At 38.0% G+C, this 21,941-nt stretch overlaps 1 protein-coding gene across 1 annotated transcript in view; it reads right to left on the bottom strand.

Annotated features, from left to right (window-relative positions):
• Positions 1 to 5,942: 5,942 nt before the first annotated feature.
• The window catches only part of LOC145788255 (potassium voltage-gated channel protein Shal-like), a 40,411-nt gene continuing 24,412 nt past the window's right edge, over positions 5,943 to 21,941 (bottom strand). The window contains exons 4-6 of the mRNA XM_082600034.1: positions 21,533 to 21,640; positions 10,119 to 10,372; positions 5,943 to 7,639 (exon numbers count right to left, since the gene is read on the bottom strand). Of these exons, the coding sequence (XP_082456160.1) occupies positions 7,084 to 7,639; positions 10,119 to 10,372; positions 21,533 to 21,640 (918 nt within the window). The 3' untranslated portion in view covers positions 5,943 to 7,083. The remainder of the gene's footprint in view (positions 7,640 to 10,118; positions 10,373 to 21,532; positions 21,641 to 21,941) is intronic.

The raw sequence follows: 21,941 nt of genomic DNA, 5'->3' as shown, positions 1-21,941 counted from the left end.
TCGCCGATAATGTCCGATAACGATAATTTTTTTTTTCTTGATTAGCGCTGCCCCATCCCATGCAGCACGAACTGTTTTCATCAACATGACGAAAAATCGAACATAATATATTGTAAAGGGACAAAACTTTTTGTAAGTTATGCATAAATAGAATCGCAATAGCGGCAGTGGGTATCGAATCTTCAACCTCTTGATCCAGAATCAAACCACTAAGGTAACCGCCGTGCTTATAATTATACCTTCAGATACCAGTTGGATGCTTTTATGAATTGAGTTACACTGCCGCTTACGTGCAGTAGGCAAAATAATTAAATCAAATGAAAATACCATAAAAAATTCCAAACTTTGTATTTTGCTTTCTGCTTAAAGAGCTGTTTACAGCAAAGTCAGCAATAATTGAAAAAATTCCCAAAAACGCAAAATGCTTGAAAATTTATCAGTAATCTTAAGCGTTATTGGTAGTAAAAATGTGCATACTGTGAAATCCATCAAGCTTGTCAAATTAGTCGTGTTTGTTTAAGAACAATAACATAATTATCGTAATTTACTGATAATTTCAGATAATTTTTTTTTTGTTTTCTTTGTGAACACCATCATTAAAGCAATGGCAGAACGCTGAGTTGTTGAGATAAGAATTACAATGTAGGCACTGTATTAGTGGGAATAAAAATATTTGATTGAGGTAGGCTATGTCGCATAGGTAGGCTACAGTAAATGAGAAAGGTTATACTGTATTTAGCATAATTTTACCACGCAACTCGATCCGCCTATTGTCATACAAAAACTACTACAAGATGCAAAAAATGTGATGTCGGTCTGCATGTTAAATGCTTCAAGCAATATCATATTCCGCAATGACTTGTTTCAGTGATGTTGTGTTCCTTTGCTAATTTTCATCTTCATATTTTTTAAACTTTCATTTCAATAAAATGCTCGATGACAATAATGACATGACAAGACATGAACAAGACATTTATCACTTTGAGCGATAAGTAAAATGTAATAACGCACATTACGCACAAGAAACTTGTGAAATTTGATAACGGATTTGCCTAGCGTCTTATATTATATATAGGACGCCTTTTTTCTCAAAAAGTACAAACACAATTAGAAAAAAAAAAATTGTGATATCTTTTTTAAGTCATAATTATGCAATATTTAAATTTTTCGAAAATTTTTTTTAAGTACTTTCACTTTCGGCACAAATGGGTTAACTTTTTAAGTTTAAGTTAAATGGTACTTATGCATTCGGTTATTATTTTTGGATTAAAGTTATATCGCCAAGCTAGAAAAAAATCGATCTTACAGTCTATAACCGATCTTGTGTTGTTATTGTGTGTGAATTTTGTCTTTTAATCTGAGTTTGTGACGTAACCGCACGTCTCAAGGCAAGTTCTTGAAATTTTAGTTAATCTACTCATTTAAAGATTTAATGCGCTTAAAACAGTAAGTTTCGTGTTTTGACGAGAAAGATTTTATTTTTTACGACAATTACTAAAAACTAACACTTCCAACGAAAAAAGAAAACACAAGAATAAAATAGTTGATCGTGAAGTGGCGCGAAAAACCATGTTTCCGATGTAAAAGCGGCCTCGTATTGCGACACTTTCACAAACCACTTGCCAATTTCTTTCGCTTCGCTTCAAAGGAATCTGTACTGTCTGTGCGCTTACATTTTAATTGTAAAATTCACTCGCGATTGCCGATTGCAGCAAAACAACAAGAGACTTGTTGCATGCATTTCATTGCATTGCAATTTGCAACTCTAAAAATTATTGTGTTGTCAGGGCCGTCGCTGCAGGGGGCGTGCCCCCTCCCCAGATAACGACCTGTGCACACACACTTCACGCACTGAAGAAGAACTGGTTTTAATTTTAGTTTCATTAACTAGGGGGCTAGTAAAAATATTACTTTTCATGATCTTTCCACTTGTGTGTTGATCCAAAATAAAATTTATCGGCGATTAATTATCGGCGATAATCAAATATTGCCTTTGGCGATAACGATAAACGATAACTGAAAAAATAATTGAGCGATAACGATAAGCGATAAAAATTTATCGCCGATAATTATCGCCGATGAATTATCGGCGATAATGCCCATCACTGACTACCAGCAGTTCCTTCAAGCGCCATAGCTTATGCGCAGTTAGGCCACAGTCTCTAGAGACTGTGGTTAGGCTACTAGAGCCCATTAAATAAGTGGCTTATCATTGCATCAATTGGTTTGTTTTTTATATAAAAGTAACTTGAATAAAATTTAACAGTCAGATCCTTGTTTTTTAACGTTGATTCCATGTTTTTACGAAGATTCTACTAACTACTCAACAAGTTATCAAGTATTCACAAGCAATTTGGTGCTTGCCAATGAAGGAGCCAGCGTAATTGTTTTCAACGTCAAGCTTCATCGCACAGAGCTGCGGGAAAGGTCTATTGCAGAATATTAAAGTTGATTGCAGTGTAATTTACTAATGTGGACCGATACTCTTTAAGCTTTTAATCGTTGACTATCAACACCTAATATTGGAACTTGTAATTTTGCATATCATGGATGCAAGTTTGTTTCTGTCTTGGCTCATTGTTGCTAGTGTAGATATTTTAGTGTAATGTTTACTAAATGTTTATCATCGACTTGGCTGAGGGTGGCTGCTTGACTCGAAGACCGTCATGGTCACTTCGCAGCTTCCCGTTGTGATTTACTTACCGTACTTCTACGATGTAGTGTACATTTCTTTCTTTTTTGTTTCAATTGTGTTCGTTAAGCGTGCTGCATCATTTAATGATTTTGCTGTTATGATATTGCACAACAAAATAAACCAATCAATAGTCTCGTAACGAATTCAACATGCTCGAACTGTATAGCCAGGGTTGCCATCGACATGAACCCAAAAATAAGGACAACAGAAAAATTAGATTTGCATTTAAAAAACGTTTTTGGACATACTTTGTATTTATACGAGCCGTGTCATATTACATTCCATACTTTTTGCCAGAAACAATCTGCTCCAGTATAGCTTCTTGTTATTAGAAATTGCTTCATGGATCTCACGGCAGTTCAGGTATAGGGTTATCTTTACTTGTAGCTGGGACTTGACTGTCATTTTACTAAGTCTGTTCCTTTCCTCGGTCCACTGCGTCGAAACAAGAGAGAACATTTTTTCCACAAACGCATTCCTGACATGAAAGGAGAAAATGATGCTAACCAGCACGTAGAGCAGCGGAAAAGAGTTGTTTCCGGTAAAGATCTTCACCCACTTGTCCTCAGGTTCATCCTGGCTGAACATATCATCTGGAATCTTTTTGAGCAGAGCGTTAACAGCCGAGACCTCATCGAACAGCTCATCTTTCTTTGCCATTAGGGGATCAACTTGCTTCGCCAACCCCTTGATTTCCTCGTACGGGTACTCAATTGATTGATCTTTCAGCAGGGTCCAGTTGACGTGCGTTGGATGCTTCTCAAATCGATACCACTTGTTGATATATTCTAATGTAATGGTGTAGAACTCCTGGAAGCTCGCTTTGAGAACCTTAGCATGCTCTTCATCGACTATTCTTAGTAGTTCGTCTGTTGTTACTCCGAAAAACCCTGAACACTAACGTTGCAATACTTTGATCTTGAAAGATTCAATTATCTCTGCCAGTTCTGGAAACAATGCAGTTGACTTTTGCAGGAGTAACAGTGGTTTATTGAAGAGCAAGAGAGCGCTGTGGAGGAATGATACGATGAACAATAACTCTTCTGATTTAAAGAAATCCTCCAATATTCTTGGTGGATGTTTCAGCGAAAGAAAATGAACTTTGAGTGGTTCCCAAAGAACGATCATTTGTTCAAGTACAGCATCAAGTGTGGTCTACCAAGTCGGCGTGTGTGTTGGTAGAGTCGAGTAGTTGGTATCAAGCTCCTCACAGAAATGCTTGAGCCTCATCGTTCTACCACTTTGGCTTTTGAAGTGGCTACCAATCTTCAGTAGCCTACGATTGTTTCTATGTCAAATGTGAGGCGCTCTGATCCCTTCTCTGCTACATTATGAAAAATATGAGCAGGGCAGCCGACTGGGGATCAGATGCAATGTTTGCTCTTTGAGACGAGAGAAGACGTTGTTTTTTCCACTATGCTGTGATCCTCCAAAATTTACTGGTGCATTATCGGCACAACAGGATGACAGCTGTTTCATGTCTAGGCCATTCTCTTGAATGGAGGAGTGAAAAATTTTGTGATCTGTGCCGAGGTCTCGCCTGGCATTGATCGCAGGTCAAGAAGACGCACTTGCACTCCAACTTTGGCGTTGAAGAATCTGATGATTAGAGGAAACTAATTAGACTAATTTTAGAATATTATGCAACACCGGATACCAGAGGAAAACGATTGAAGTTCTGTAATTGTTGAAAATAAGACAAAATAAGGACGCAAGTTGAAAATAAGGACATTTCTTAGAAATAAGGACATTTAAGTTTTCTAAGACCTGGCCCTTCAAACTAAGGACAAATCTTAGAAATAAGGACGGTATGGCAACCCTGTGTATAGCATATCTGGTCCTCAAAGATATTACTCTCATGAACGTCATCTACGTCTAGCACAACCTTCGCGCACGCGTAGCTCACCGCTATCTTAATACTATTCTGGTTTGCTTCTATGAGTGTCAAGTCCTATCTCTCCGGAGGCGGGGCATGGACAGTCATGAACACTTACCTGCCTATTAGCCTACATTATTTGTGTATTTTATTTTTAAAACTATTCGTAACGCTTACTCAAGAATGACGCAGCAACATAGCAGCTGCCCTATTTCTTAGATCCTCCTGAGCATGAGGCGAAACTTCATCCCTCTTGGACAAGAGGTAAAACTGTGCCCAACCCATTCGTCAAGCCACTGCTGTCTTGCCTAAATAGCCAAAAGGCTCCCAGGGAATTACGACATTGCCTTATCTTTTGTGATAAACAATTGTTTCCCCTGCAACCGCAATTACTGTATTACAGTCCTGCAATTACTGTAGGCCTATATCGTCCTAATCCAAAAGGCTTCCAGGGAACTACGACATCACTTATCTCTTATGATAAACGAGTGTTACCCCTGCAACTGCAATTTGTGTATATCGTCCTAAGCCAAAAGGATTCCAGAGAACTTCGACATCGCCTTATCTCTGATGATAAACGAGTGTTACCCCTGCAACTGCAATTTGTGTATATCGTCCTAAGCCGAAAGGATTCCAGGGAACTACGACATCGCCTTAGGCTATCTATTATGATAAACGAGTGTTACCCCTGCAACAATAGAATTCAGTAACAGTATGTATTATCTACTTGCTTATGTGTGCGTTTAATCTCCTCATCCCATGAAAGGAGGGGGGGTCATGTGTCTTCCCCTACTAATTGTTAGCCTACAATTGTCAATTTTCTTTGTACGGTAAAGTATCTTATAATCACACACCTGTATATTATTTGCATCATGTATAACCGAGTTATTGTAGTATGATTTATCCGTTATTTTGCCGTAAGGAGGGAAGTGTGTAACATGTACCATGATTTTAAGCAACAAATTTATATTTTAACATTTAACCAAAACTTATCAGAATTGCAAAATGCATTTCAACACTGCAAATTCAAAACCTAAGTTCTGTTCTCACGAAATTCGGTCACGCTTCCTGTTTAACCAATGCCGGGAACCAATGCCGAGAACCAATGCCGGGACCAATGCCGGAACCAATGCCGGGAACCAATGCCGGGAACCAATGCCGGGAACCAATGTCACTCACATGGAATTTAGCTCAACACATCTGTATTTCTAAAGCGACACAACTATGTAACCGGTTTTGCTTTCATAACTCTAACGATAGGTTATTACTGATAAAAAGGTATTACCAGTATATTATCAAATAAGCGAGGAATTGAAAAATGCACACACTCAGTGACAGACTTGCAAAGCGAACGGACTGAACACGAGAACGAGAAAGTTAATGTCTCGACTGGAGAATGTCGCTCTTCTGACACCGGTCGCAATGAACTAAATTGGGTAGAGACAGAATCAGTACTTTTCAATTTTCCGAACTTGTAATTTTTATTTATAACAAAAATTATAACAAATAAATTAAATATTAAATTTATAACAAATATATTTAATATTTCTATTTTACTTGTTTAATTTTTGTAGGAAATCATACCCCTACACAGAAGCCTAAATTACCAGTTTTGTAGCTAGAGACTCAGAGTATCTCAATAACCAAAAGTCTACACTAAAAATACAGCCAATTATTAGGAAAACCCTACAACCATTCGCAGCCAGGTTTTGAGTCATTGCTGTTTATGATGTTAGTATTTTGTCAACGTTTATTTTACCCACAGGTTTAATGTGAATTCGAGTGTGCACTGTTTAGTAGCCATAATAGAAAAGATGCGGATGAGGTGTAATTATGCGCTATACTATAGGTCTAGGCTACAGCACATGAAAGCCTTGCGATGAATATGTTGTTATGTTGCAATTTGTGTTGGAAATGATATGAAAATTCACTTGAATCGGTACACTTCTTAGCACCAAACAGTGAAAACAGCCACAATATTGTACGACAGATGAAATAGCCTACAGATATTACAAATGACTTCGAACATTTACCACACAACAAAATAATACATAACACTATACTTCCTTGACAGCTTGTCCGGTGGATTCGCTCGCGTATAAATTAAAAGTGTCGCCTACTCTTAAATACAGCCTCAATATTTTCTCCCAGTTTTATGTTTCTAACAAAATTCAATGTATCCAGCCAGAGGAAATACGTAGTTTCGTTGGTCACACTTCGTGTTAATTGTGCCGGCAGTGACCAGAAGAACGACAAAGCTTGTTAGCAGTTATTTGGGCAAAATGCTGAAAGCCCAATCACGCCATCATTATCACAGCTTGATGTAAGCGGCCTGCAGCAAGGCAACGAGAAAAAATTATACTTGTACTCTGGCTATTAATTTTGTAAACATTATCCCCTGACATCATTTTTACATCTTAATATTCCACAGGCTACAGAAAATAACATCACAGCTGGAGAGTCGATGTTCTGTTGCACTATGAGAAATAATTTGTTTTGCCATTTTTGGCCGCTATAAGTGAGACGCTTGAATTGAGTTTGCCTGGAGATTTCCACTTTTTTCAACTGACTTATGAAGTCTTAGTTCTACGCTGGCAGTCCGTGGCGGATGAATGCACGCCATCACTGTTTCTTCCGGTCGGGAAGTTACTGGGCTCCGCGAAGTAAGAAAGTTCTTTGAATTGGAATTGTTGTGTGCACCATGGTCTTTCGTGGTGATCACGTGGGGTAGATTTTCATCATCTTCACTCGTACTTGCAAGACGGTAACCAGACGATGATAACCCACCACTCACTCCCGAAGGCGATGATGACGAATCTGACGACAGGGGTGTCATAGCTACCGCTAGACTGTAAGTTGGTGGTGATCTCGGTGGACTGAAGCTGGTGCGAGGTGCCTGACTTTGTTCAATGGTGGTAATGGCAGAAATTTGGGTCTGACTTTGCTCTTCGGAAGCGCTGTCAACCGTGTTCAGTCGAGTAGAGATACTGCAGCTTGCTGACCGTGGACACACTGGTTGGTCAAAATTAGCTGATTGATCGCATAGTCCGGGCATATCTTTTTTGTTTCTGGAATAATTAAATTCAGTTTAATCTGATAGTTCTAAACCTTTTGTACCGTACATCTCCGAGTCTACATATTTAGGTCATGCCAGTGTACAATTAAACATCAATAAAATCACAACAAAGTGGTTCAGGTCTTCCGCTGCCATCCTTGTTGTGAAAACTATTTGCCATTTGTGTTTGTACAATGTAAATTTACAGTTTTTCTCTTCTCTCACGAATAAAAACAAATAAACCGAACTGTTCATCTAGAATCAACCACTGAAATGCATCAAATATGCGTCGACACATTTGCTCTCATGACAATTGCTTTCAGACGTCTTCTAATCGATTTTTAAGCGTGTTTCAAATGAATTTTATTTGATTGAAACAAAAAAAAGGTTAAGAAACTATGATTCAAAAAGGTACAAAATTTTGTTTGGAAATGCAGTGCAAGTGCAGTATGCCGCTTTCCACGCATTTTTTTTATAAACTAAGTTTTTAAAACTCAAGAGGCAGTTGGAGTCAGTTTTTAATTTCTGTACAGCACAAGCTTCGATCATAAATTTAGGAAAGTTGGATTTGGATGAGTTCAGTAATTTAACTATAAGCTCGCAATATTTAAAAGTTAAATGTTTGGGTAGGCCTACTTTATCGATTTATTTGCTCTGTTTGGGCAGATCACCTTAATAGCATGTTAAAATATTGGAAGCAGCTGACTCGATGACATTACAGTAGATCCCTTCGCTGCTTCCTATGATCTGCTATATTGCATCTGTAATTGCAGGATATTGTAGCCTAAGTCGCGATGGGCTCAAAATAAAGCATGGTTATTGTTTACAGTAGACCCCGCTTATTAAGCCAACAGCTAATAGGCCCACCCGCTTATTAAGCCCAATTTAGTTCGATCCGAAATTACTATATATAGAAGTGGCAGAGAATAGTCCCTCGCTCAATAGTCCCAAATTCGTCATGTCCCAAGGTAGGCTTAATGAACGGGGATTACTGTAGCCTATTATTATTGACCACCCTAATCATGAGTCAGAACTGAACGTTTAAATTATTTGTTTTCTAAACTTTATCTATTTAACAAGTAAATAAAAAAATAACAGTAACCTCTCAAGTAGGCTACATGTAGCTCCACTAGCGGCATATATAGGTATTAGGATTTAAAGAAAATGAAGGGGTGTAACAGCAAATATCTATTTGGGCAAGTGCTTAGCAAAAACTAAAAAAATACAACGTTCCAAAGTAAAAACATTGCTCATTTAACTACTGTACAATGTACATTAAGTACATTAAAAGGTATGTGGTAAATTATGCCGTTTAGGCTATGTATGAAGCAATGGGTGTCGAGTCATGGGTGCTAAGAAATTAAAGTCGGGCAGCCAAGCTTTTGATCGCAAGAAAATTGTTGAACTAAGAGCAAAGTTAGCATTAAAATTGTCAGAGAAAGTCATTTCAGCAAAAACAAGAGTGAATTGAGGTTGCCGGGAAAATATGTTAGGAGCATCACTATTATAGAGGAAAGCGGAAAACACCTTGAACATATTTTCGAAATTTTTCTGCCAAAGGAAGATCATGAATAGCACAGACTAAAGTTTTGTGTTCATCGTGCTTGCCAAACCTCATCATTGTGAAAATAGCAAACGGAATTATTGCAGCATTATTGCATTAAAAATACATAAATATAGCAGCATATGTCATATGTCCGATAGAACTATTCTCACTCCGTTTAAACTATACGCCCTACATGCCTTTGTCTGATTACCATAAGGGTTATTGAAAACTCAAAAAAATAAGTATTGAAATTCTTAGGTCGCCAATAAAAAGTGAATTTGAATATTTATTTATAATTTTACTGTTGAATCAAAACTTTTAATTCCAACTTCTACAGAAATGAGAAATGTAACTTTGATGATTATGATCAAATACGAGTTGTTGGCTACGTCGTAAAACATATTGGGCCACAAATATACAGGCGAAGCTGGAGAGGAAGTTTTACAAAAAGAAGCGTTTCATGCTTTTTCTAGTTTTTTTTATTGGGGGGGGGGGGTGGATGGGATGGAACTTGACCAAGGGATGCGTATAGCCTATGTAGGCTATACCAAGTTTAGTCTAGGCTACAAACTAAAAAATAAACGAACTAAAACGTAATACTAAAACGATCATGTGCATGTAAATGTTCGCAAGTCTTTAATATTTACTGGCCAATAGCAATTAACTAATAACTTTTGAAACCCTGCTTGGTGAGTTTCGTGCATTTTGAAACTTAGAAAAAATAGGGTAAAAGTACAGAAAATAATAAGCAAGCAAATTTAAATGTTTTTCAGGTTTTAAATGTTCTTATAAACTGGTTTGTGATTGAGAATTTGTTGGTTGTTTTTCCTCTTAGTCTGTTGATAAATCAAATGTGAACACTAGCGCTACTATGTGTAACATTGTCTAGCACCCTAGCTAGTCACTATCAACATCATTTTCTACTAAGCATCGTCATGTAACAAACCCAGTATCCGGAAATTCCTTCTCTACAGAGATGCCGTTTGCATTGTTTTCGAATGAAGTTGGTTCGTGCATGGAAGAATATACTTGCTGGTGCCATCCATCATCTTTGCGTGACAAAACTTTAAGAGAAAACTTATTCCTCTTTTCTTCTGGAGGAGAAGATGTTACAGAACTCACCAATTCGTCTGCTCTGACATCTCGATTTAATTTATTGGGCATGACGTCACATTTTTTGTTTTCAACGAAGTGCTGGTTCTGGAATAACAAAAATTTTGGCATTATGGATTGCACAGTTCGAAGACGCAGTTATTGCTTAGCTAGTTGCAAGCCAAATAATAACTTTTCTATTCAAACCAAATTTCAAAAGCAAACATTAAAAATTCAATGGTTGCTTTTCAATTCGAACCAAATCAAACAGTTGCTTTAATATCCTTGTGTAACGCAAAGGCTCGCATGCAATAGTTTTTTAAACAAACTTTTCTCGGTGTTTGCTAAACTTTACATGAATATACATGTTTTTAAAGCAAGTCGTACTTTTCATTGCAGTTTATTGTCGTATCGTACTTCTGAATCGTAGAGTCATACTTATCATTATCCACTAGTTTGTGGCTTGGGTTCAATGAACTTGCTTTACGACAACAAATATCCTACAACTTCTTATGATTGTGTCTATTTTGTATTGTTGTTACATAATCGTGGTGACCTTGTGTTTCTTTTTCCGTTATTGTAGTAAAACTAAGTCCGCCCCGTTAGCTCAGTGTCCGCCCCGTTAGCTCAGTCGTTACGCGCCCGGCTCACAATCAAGCGGCGCTGGTTCGACTCTCGGGGTGTGCGCTTGGGCAACGCATTTCAGGACTGCTCTCCATTCAGCGGCACCTAGTGAATGGAATCATTCCCCAGTAACAACACTTCAACAATCGCAAAGCTTCACTCTGCCAATTTCGATAACCGGCCCTGCCTCAAGAGCCTCTACAAGTATGCGAAACTACCAGGAATAACCTATCAAGGCTTTGTCAGTTCGAGGATAAAGATTCAAAACCAACCAACCAACTTCGGCGGCCACTTTGAAGATGAGTGCAGCATGTGCAATTATGCATTTGGCTTAACAATTTTCGAACAACTCGAAGGTCATGTACGAAGTTTTTCATAGCAGGTTAACACTTTTTTTTCGTACCCAGGCTTACGCCTTAGGTTGAAGATGTGGATTAAGTAGACAGAACGCAAGGAAGCCAATCTTCTTGTCCACCACCAGCCATGCCTTAAAGTTTCCTGCCAAAGACACAGCCGCATGCTTTTGAGCGGTGTCGAACCGTCGCCCTTTCGAACGTCGAACCAGGGCTTTCACCACTCTGCTCGGTGATTGATTTTTATTTGCTGGCAAGATGAGAAATTTTATTCACATAAATTTGTAAATAAGGGATTCATAACTGCAGCAGAATTTCAATATCTACTTTTAAATTTGTTTATATTAACCCACAACTCATCCAATGAAACGTTGGTGAATTTTACTTTTCAACTTCACAATGTAGATTTTAACGACCTGTTTCAGCCTGATGCTGCGAGTTCGCTGTAGTAATAGTGAATTGCACTCGCTTTCGGAACACAGTTCCCTAGTCGTGTTACATGATGAATGGTGTTGAAGTCAGTCAGTGAATCGTTCTTTAGTTCAGCTCTTTGTTTGGCTTGAGGCTGCTGTCTGTTGATTTTCTGTGTTGTTAGGCCTTATTTATGGTGAAGGGGTTTTCATGTGAGGGTGTGCTTTTGGGTGTGGTATTGGGGTGTAGGGGTTTTCATGAGAGGTAGTGCCTCTGTTCCTACCAGTCGCGGATGTGGGTAGAGAATTCTGGTCCTCCACTGAAATCCTAACTCTCACTTATGGCTCCATGTAGTTGTAGTTGGTAATGCACACCAATGGCCACACCCTGGTAACGGCTCGACTGCCGGACTAAACTAAGTGAGGTGCACGTCTAAATGGTTTGCGGTTGGCATGTTTTATTGGGAAGTCAATCCCATGAAGTGCATGAAGACTGGATCGGCTGGGAGGCAAATGAACTCATTAATCAGGTCAATGGCTCTTAGGGCGTGCTCTTGACAAAGTGAGTAATGGCCAGTCACCTCGAAAGAGATTGGAGCCTCATCGAATATTTTTATCCGTAGTCTACAATGAACGTCAGTAACAATGAAGTGAGATATAAGGATCGATTCGTGACCCCTGCAGAGACATTCTTCAATTGCTACAGGGAAGGAGCATCTCCATCTACCAGTATGGACAACTATGATGACAGCACATGCCCAAAGCTCTATGGACGGCATGAGCCTGACGGAAGATGTTTGAAAACTAGAGGAAAGATTCTCGAACTAGCAACATGGAATGTACGAACATTGCATGCTGTAGGGCAGGGGTCACCAACCTTTTTTGCATGCGAGCCACTTTGGCACTTAGGAGAGCTGTGGCGGGCCGCACTAATAAAATTTTAGGTAGGTTGATTCTTATGCTAAAAAAGAACGCATTTCGTACCCAGTATCCAGCGATACATGTTGTCAATATTTATCTTAGAATGCCGTAGCAACAAAATTAGTCGAACAACGCTACTGCCAGCAGTGCCAGGCCAAGCTCCTTTAACAACACTTTTGACTTCTTTAACAATGCCTAATAAACGAGGCCACTTGTTAGGCGCACTTATAGCCAGGCGAGCGGTTTTATCAGAATATTCATCGCCAAGCAAGAGTGGTGTTGTCACTTCGCTTCAGAAAAGATATCTTGCCATTAACAGTTTCAGTAAACATGGAAATGTTTGACACATCGCAAAACAGCCAGCAGTAGTGACCTGCAAACATATCAGCGAAAAATAGGCTCCAATAACAGGGAGAAACAAACCAGGCACCATGAAACAAACGCTTGTGGAAATCACCGAAAAAACATTTCTATTGTAACTCATAAACAGTGTTCCATCTAAAAAAGCAATGAGTTGGTTTTTCATCCTTTTTGTGAGAGTCTATAAAACCGTCTTTCTTTGATTATTAGACAAATGTCACTTGCGATGCTTATTAGCATGGAAAGAATTGTTGATTAACAACATTTTGCAAGTACTAAGCTAAATATTTTCATAATACCAGAAAAAGTCTTTGAATTTATATAATATTTTTCCAATTTATTATAAATTGAGTTGGCACACCGACCTATTTTGCCAACAAAAACTCGCATAAAGGAACACTGCTCGTGAAATCCAATAACGGTGAAACGCACACTAATGTTTACAGGACATTTACAAACTTAAAATAAGCAACACTATGCTCACAGACATTTTCGAAATTCGAAAACAGACGTTTTAATCAACTACTGGGACAGTGAGGCTGGACATCGCATTGGAATAACTTTAAACGACCCCTACCTAAAACTACAATTTGATTGGTAGGTCGGTGGAATCGTATGCAAAGCGAAAATATGCTTCCCGGAAAGTATTTTTTGTCTTCATGCTGTTTAACTCCTCAAGAAAAGTATTTTTGGTTATACTTGTGCGGTGATACCTTCTGCGGGCCGCATATAAAAGCGTGGCGGGCCGCAGCCCGCGGGCCGCCAGTTGGTGACCCCTGCTATAGGGCGTTATGACAATTTAAAACAGGAGACAAAAGCAATGGGTATTGACATTATGGGAATTAGTAAAACACGCTGGAAAGATGATGGTAAAATAGCAGATGATGGTTTTGTAATGATCTATTCAGACGGATGTAAACACATGCATGGAGTGCGAATTCTAATGAAGAAAAGCGTGGCATCTGCAATGATTGGATATTGGCCTATGTCCAACAGAATTATAATGATGAAACTGCAAGGAACCCCTTTCAGCATAAATGTCATACAGGTATATGCACCAACACAAGATCATACAGATGATAAAATATAAAAATTCTATGACAATGTAAACAATGTTTTATCATATACCAAAAGGAATGAAATTACGTTCATAATGGGAGACTGGAATGCGAAATTTGGAAACTAATATGAATTTCCAATAACAGGGACATTATGGATTGGGAGAAATGAACCAACGAGGAAGACGACTATTGGAATTTTGCAAACTCAATCAGCTGATAATAGCAAACACGTTGTTTCAACAACCACCCAGACGACTATACACATGGCATAGCCCTGGAGATCAATGTCGTAACCAAATTGACTTCATTATGATAAATCAAAGATTCAAGAACTCAATAAAACAAGCCAAAACGTATCCAGGAGCTGACATAAACTCTGATCTTAATCCAGTTTTTGTAAAGGTGCAAATAAAATTGAAAAAAACAACGAAACGAAACCCCATTTTGGAACAGTTAGATATGAATCAACTTACAATTAAAAAAACGAAACGGCAGTACAATCTTTTGGTAAACAACAAATTTGCCTTACTAAATAACGAATCTGGACCACAAGAAGGCGACACTGAGAACATGATTGAAAACCAATGGCATGAAATAACTTACAGCAGAACTTGAATGATGCAAGCAAAAAGTTTTAAAACAAAAGAATAAAGCCTCTAAGCAACCATGGATGAATCAAGAGATTCTAGACTTGATGATAAAAAGAAAAAGAAACAAAGACAATAACATCCAGTATTTTAAGCTACCGGTACATAAAGAAATAAATCATAAGTGTCAAACAGCAAAACAAAAGTGGTGAGATGAACAGTGTGAAACTATAGAACAATTAGAACCTACGCACAAGTCACGAGATAGCCTATGCATAAAAAGGTTAAAGAAATGACTGGTAATAGAAAGTCAAAAGCAAGACAAAACAATTGCATCAAGAATAAAGACGGAAAAATGATTTTTGACCGAGATCTGGCGACGCGAAGATGGGAAGAATATATTAGTAGGGTGTGTCATATTTTTTGATTTTTAGAATCTGTATAAATATTCTCTCGGCTACCCCAACAAATGGTGCAAATATATGCCTAGTACTGGGGAAAAAAGTTTTAGCAATATTGAAGTTTGTTTACCTACATCATTTTGCATCTGAAATTTCGAGAAAATTTGAAGTTTTTTCAATTTTTTAAAAATTAAAAAAAATTGAAAAAACATTTAAAACACAGCAACACATCGTAAAACACGTAGATAATTGTTGCACAACTACAGAAACACAACAAGAGTTGGCAAAATGGATATTTAAATTGTTCCGAAACTGCCAAACTGGATCAACTTTGCTATGTCTTGTTTGGAATGATTTCTGGACATCAGCATACGGCGAACCTGCTGGGATTTGATGTACGGTACCCTTCCCTTCGTTCTTGTGTAAAAACAGTTGCTGCTGCTTCAGACACCATCTTTACACACCTCTCAACACTTTGTGTGTGGCTAGACCACATGGGCACGTCCATAGGAATAGCATAAAACTTTCTCAGTTCACTGCTTGTAAGAGAACATGTAAGAGGTGGCTCATAAGCCGATGCTTCCCACTTTATCATGTCTGAAATCTTAGTTGCATCGATATTAATCTCTTCCACCCGTCTCACTCGCACTGCTTCATTTCCAACTTTGCTTTCTCCTTCTCCTCTCAGTTCAATGATCTTGTTAACAGCCCAAACCCTTTCACTTTCATCCTGGGAACAAAGCATTGCCTGCAAAATTGTCTCGCTGAAGGCGTTCCAAGCTGATCTTTGCACTGCAGGAATGACCAGCTGCTGCACTTCGGTCTTTTGCTTTCTTATCTGTTCTAGCATGAACAACAAATTGGCGGGACCTTCTGTCCATTTATGTTTCACTTTAATATTAAACCAGTTAGAAAGATAGACCCCTATGATAAATTGAACAATGCTTTGAAGATTTTGTAGCTTTTTTCCCTTTAAATTATGCTTGGAAATCCAAATTCGGCAGAATCGAAGAGCGGTAGTGAGCCAGCGAGCATGATTTACAGGGCCAATTTCCATGCGAGCGAGAGATGGTGAGAGGTTACCAGTTTTTATAGCTTCATGGATTTTGTACGCATAGCACTGATCTGTAGACAGATCTTTTATAATTTCTGGTTGAAGATTAAGAAGTGCTGGACCACCACTAATCGTGGGAAAACTTGGATTTATCTCCATCTCCGTCGCATCGTCTAACATCTTGCCTAGGGGTCCAGACCACTTACTATCAGATACGGTCTTTCCATCAAGAGCAATTATAAGATGCCTCAAAGGCAGCTCTCCAGTGTGCAAGTCGCAAACTATCCAAACCAGTTTTCTGTTCAATTTAGTTTCCAAACAGTGCATTACTCCTCCTTTCCAACCTGTGTTTACGTTAGTTGAGTCACCGCCGACCGCCAGGATAGTTTTGTCCAATCCTCTTTCGACCAACCACTCGAATATCTTCTCAGCAATGATTTCAGCATGTTTCTTTTCTTTAGTTGCAGTATCTGGTGTAAAATGAAATAAAAATTTTCCTCCTGGCTCACTACACACCGAGTAATGTTCCTCCTTTACCATTCCTGGGTACTTTTGGCTAGATCCTTCAACATAGAAATAAGAATTAGTATTGTCTATCCTTCCATCAAAAAACACACAGGAAATTCCTTCTGTTTTGATCTGCTCTTCAAGCTTGGATTCGATGCTTTTCATCACTTCTGTTTGTGCTCTTCTGAGCTTGTTATGGTCAATCACCTTAGATAGGTCATCCTTTGATATAATCCCAGCATCCATCCAAGCTGCACTGGCTATTTCAGCTGCCTCTCGTAAGCCTGTATTGTGTCGTAAACTAGCTAATGCAATGTTTGGTATTTTTTCTGTGTTACGCTTACGTCGCTTTATAGTAGAAGGCCAAGCAGAAGCTTCTGTAACAAATTCACCATCTTGTGGACTTTCGTTTGCTTGATAGTCATCTTGTTCTTCTTCTTGAGGTTCGAACATTTCATCCTTCTCTTCTAGTCTAAATTTTCTTTTCTCGCTGGCTTCCATCTTTCTTTTTTGATTTAAAGCACTTGCAATTTGTTTTCTTGTTTCAGGAACATCCTCATGAGACATTTGATGGGGCCCCTTGCTGCTATTTTTTTCCCTTTGTCCCTTGATGTACTCTAAATCCATAACTGGAATCTTGTGTTCACGGGTGCAGGTACAGAAAATATGAACCACTTTTTCACAACCCGAACCACATTGGCATTCATCACATTTTTTTATAACACAGTTGCAATGAAGGATGTCAAACAATGAGTCTATGCTTCCTAGAAACTTTTGGCGTGCTTCGGTTTTTCCCTTACCACTTCCAATCTCATTTGCTCTTTTCCACAGTTTTTTTAACCGGTTCATAATGCTTTTTTCTGCAATAATGACAGGGAATTTGAATAGGGCATTAGCTTTTTGCCACTGAGCATACACCTGGTTGTAGATATCTGTAATGAGCTCATTCTGTGTATAATTTCTGCGATTAGTCTCACTTGTTTCTCGCAAAAAGAGACCCAGCTTCAGCACATCTCTGACAGTTGGAAGTTCTGATGGCAGCATCTTGCTGCCACATCCTATCATATTACTTAAATGACAGCTGGAAGCACTTCTTGTGTTAGTAGCCACAATGACTGTTTCATTAAAACTGCAGTCAAATTTTACTAACAGTAAAAATGATCTGGAAACAACAAAAACAAAAGAATGACTAAACTTTTTGCAGTAGCCTACCTGTAATAGCTTGTGCTTAGTATGTTACTTTGCATGGTAAACCTTAGCTGAATGCTTAGCTTAAGTTATAACTTATATTGTACGAGCACTGGATATCTGGTTAAAACAATGCCTGATGAATCTAATCAAAAAGCGATCTGGATAAGCTTTGAATGACATTGCAGACATAGGCTACTGCAAAATTTAACAATCTTAGGCTACTAACTGACCACTGAACCCAGTGAACACTGAACAGGTTAAACCAATCTGAACTAAAGCTGGCTTTTGTTAAATCAGCAATCTTCACATTGATTCTATACATTGGTGTTGGATATTGCTAAATTATCTTTGAAAGCCTACTATTTCCTTGGTTTTTCATTCCCAAACAAACTGGAAAACCAGCAACCTTCAAGCTACCATTATCAAGCAACCAGAGTTCATTATTGCATCACAAATGATTTGATACACTTGGAGAAGGTGTTTTAATCACTTTATCACATATTTATCTTGTAAACTTTTGTTTATCACTTTATTGTTAATGTTGTTTTAGAATGTAATCATATCCTTTGATATTCTGCAAAACACAAGCATGTCAGGATCCTCATTGCCCTCAAATCAGAAAGTCAATAATGGAGACTATTCTTGGCTTTTTTTTTCAAAATTCACTGTTTTTTTGACATCATTTACAAGAATGTTTTTGGAGGGTAGAGCCATTTAACCACATTTAGGAGGGAGAGTGTAACTATTTTGAGCCATACTGGAGTCAAAAAAGCTGAAAAAAATAGTTGGGTATCAAATTATAAAATCAAGAAAATTTTTAAAAAATGCAAATTTTGGCCAAAAATGAAGATTTTCAAGTGAAAATCGATGTAGGTAGACCTTCTTCAAATTCTTTCAAATTATCAGGACTTGCTATTGTCATTAAAATATCACCTTTTTTAGCATAGCCGATAAAAAATAAATTTTTGCAAAAGTATGACACACCCTAATATATTAGCGACCTGTATGGACAAGAGAGAGGAGATATGATTGATTGAATCTTTATCCTCGGACTGGGAAAGCTTCTTGCAGAGCTTAATCCTGGCAGTTTCGCATACTTGTAGAGGCTTTGAATCACTGACGCAGGCCCGGTCACCGAGATTGACAGAGTGAAATTTCCTGGTATTAATAATATTCCTGGGATTAATAATAAAGAAGATGAACCAATACTGGAATCTGATTCTGAAGCCATAAATGAACTGAAAAACCATAACGCTCCTGGTAAAGATCAATTTAACAACGGAAATGATAAGAGCTTTGGATTGTGAAGGACGGAAACATATTTATAACTTATGTAGTAACATCTACATGAATGGCCACATACCACTAAAATAGAATGAATCCATGCTTATCAAACCGTCGAAGAAGCCAAAAGCCACACACAATGTACAGAATTTAGAACCCTTAGTCTGATGAGTCATATACTAAAAAATTTGCTGAGAGTTGTTTTCAGAAGAAATAGAAAAATCATCGAAAATGAAATTAATGAAACTCAAAGTGGTTTCCATGGTAGCATAGTCCAGTGATGAGAGCCTTGGTAAGGTAGGCTACTTGAAAGGGCGCCGGTTCGATACCTCTTAAGAGCAGACGGCTGTGTTTTGGTAGGGCACTTAAGAACATGCTTGAAGGTGGACACAAAGTTTGGATTTTCCCTTTCCGTCCACTTAATCTAAAATAAATCTTTAACCACCTGACATAAAGCAATTCAATTTATTTTGCCTTGTCGCAATGCAGAATAAACGATATTGTGGAAATAAAGTACCGGTACTGCAACAAAACCAACAAAAGGAAAAGATGGTAAAACTGTAATGGTAAAAGACGTGTGCATACAATGATCCAATTCTAAGGTACATGTATCGATGAATATGATTAGACACGATCACCAAACCTTATGTTCAAACCAGCAAATGAATTGGTTGAATTTGAAAGAATGCATTTTCTTTGTTATTAAACAACTGAAGTGCCGATTGTTGAAGCAATGCGGGGACGACCGAACCGAACAATCATCGTGAAAACAGTCAACATCGGTGACCAGACTGGTCCGGACCAGATCGGCCTGGTCACACTCTGAGCCATTCGCAAGGAACGAAATATTTTTATTTATTTGCATCAGACTCAAGATGGTCCATATTACAATCAAACATAAAAAGTAGAAACAAAGCAGATGCTCAACTCCGAAGAGCTGAGTCGTAATGTAGCCTACCAAAGACAAAGATTGATAGTATCAGTCTGTTCGCATTAGTTTATAAGTCCATTGATTGGAAGACAAGATACATCGGGTTACAAACTGATATAATTTTTTACGAATGAGAGCTTGAAAAGTTGTACGAATGAATGTACCAACGAATGCAGAGGTGCTGCTACATCGTCGCTGCAGATTAAACAACATTCTGTAGCAATTATTGTATCCAACACGTAAGCGATTACTACTGGATAGAACATAGTTACACCATCGTTGACAGGCATAATATAAAGTCATAGGCCTATACAATAGGAACGAAACAGCACATTTTTAAGTTTAGAAGCTTTTTAAGTTTACTTTTTAAGTTTAGAAACGGACTTACAGCCCTTGGGACTTATAAAACAAACAAGGATTATTTACAAATGTCGTATAAAAAGGAAGTGTTCGCAGGAAAAATTAGTTGGGTGCTTGGTTGGTATTGGTTGGCGTGTAAAAAATGATTGGCGTGTATTGTTTTCGCTAAGGTGATCAAAAGTACAAACAAACTGAAAGTGAGTTTCAGATTTCCAGTTATCCTTTGCCTGTTGCCAGATAAAACTATTTTTCATTCATCCAAATAGTTAGACCAGCAGATGGTACACTATATCACTAAAAATTTAAAAAGCGATTTTGTATCAATTAGAATCTTTACTTTTGCATAAAAGTCTTACCAACACAACCAGTGGCGTAATGTAACTCATTTGATTGGGCACTCCAGAAACACAAGTATTGAACTTAACATGAAAATTAGGCAATTTTTAATCTGTAGGCTAAATTTTAAATTTTAACAATTATCCAATAAACGCATTTGCAATAAAACCTATATACACATAGGCCATGCCAACGTGCAAGCTTTAAATTTGAACTGCAAACACAACTTGCTAATCTGAGTATTAGTTAATACAGTACAAAACGGTATCGTCTTTGTGTATATTTTATGTCGTTTTGGGCTATTTTTGTGGCACTGTTACAATGCATTAAACTAAACTTTGGCACTTGTACAGGAAGTCCAAAAAGCATAACGATGGCTCTTTGTTTCCCATTCTGTGGGCAGCATCAAAAATTCATAGGAGATACAAAAAAGATATGAAACCAAACTTATCAAAACAGACCATCTGTCCGGACCGGATAGATTCAAGGACAACAAAAGGAGAGTTATTTTGTTTCTATACCATTCTGCAAATTAATATACAGTAGAAGTTTACACTACATGCAAAATTGTTGTGAAGTTCTGTTTTGCCTAACACTTAGCTACGTTGATTGTATAGACGTCTGTTTCTTATTATTATTGCTTGCGCATTTGTTGTGTTGTTAGTTGCAAAAGATGATCGAGGGGAAGTAGGCCTACTACTGTAGTGTGTCATTAATGATCGTATATCATGGTTCTTAGTAGTAGAAATGTGCATGCTTTGCAAATGCATTGTTTAGTCTTTTAAAGTTTGAAATACCTAGTAGCCTATGAAAAATTGGTAGTCTAATAGAATTGAGAGAAAGCATGAAAATAATGATAAAAATTTACTTCAAAATCTTTCATCTTACCAAACTGGGTGATGTGTCGTCATCGTTGTACAAGCCTTCCTCCCTGGTTTGACAGAATGAACTAACACTTGAAGGCTTGTCTTCCCGAATTCTGGCCAACCTTGCTCTCTGCGCAAGAAAAAGGTTGGAAATACAGCAACCTTGATGTGTCAGTTGGTTACACCCGACTATGGAATGCATCAAGCAACACAATGCAAGGAGAGCTCTTCATTCAGCGATAGGCTCCCCAGTGAATAGTAGCCTATAGTTTTCAGACAAAACTCTTCCACAAGCGGGAAATTTGATCTGTCCGTTTCGGTAACTGGCTTGCGTCGGTGGTTCGATGCCTTAGTAAGTGGCCAAAACTACCAGGATTAAGCTTAAGCCTTAAATAGGCTTTCCCAGTCACACGAACAATCATTATCAAATA

Source organism: Aplidium turbinatum, chromosome 2 (assembly GCF_918807975.1).
Source record: "Aplidium turbinatum chromosome 2, kaAplTurb1.1, whole genome shotgun sequence".
In the NCBI taxonomy this organism is placed as follows: Eukaryota; Metazoa; Chordata; class Ascidiacea; order Aplousobranchia; family Polyclinidae; genus Aplidium; species Aplidium turbinatum.
Note: the sequence above shows the minus strand (reverse complement) of the source record. Positions and strands in the feature narration are given on the sequence as shown.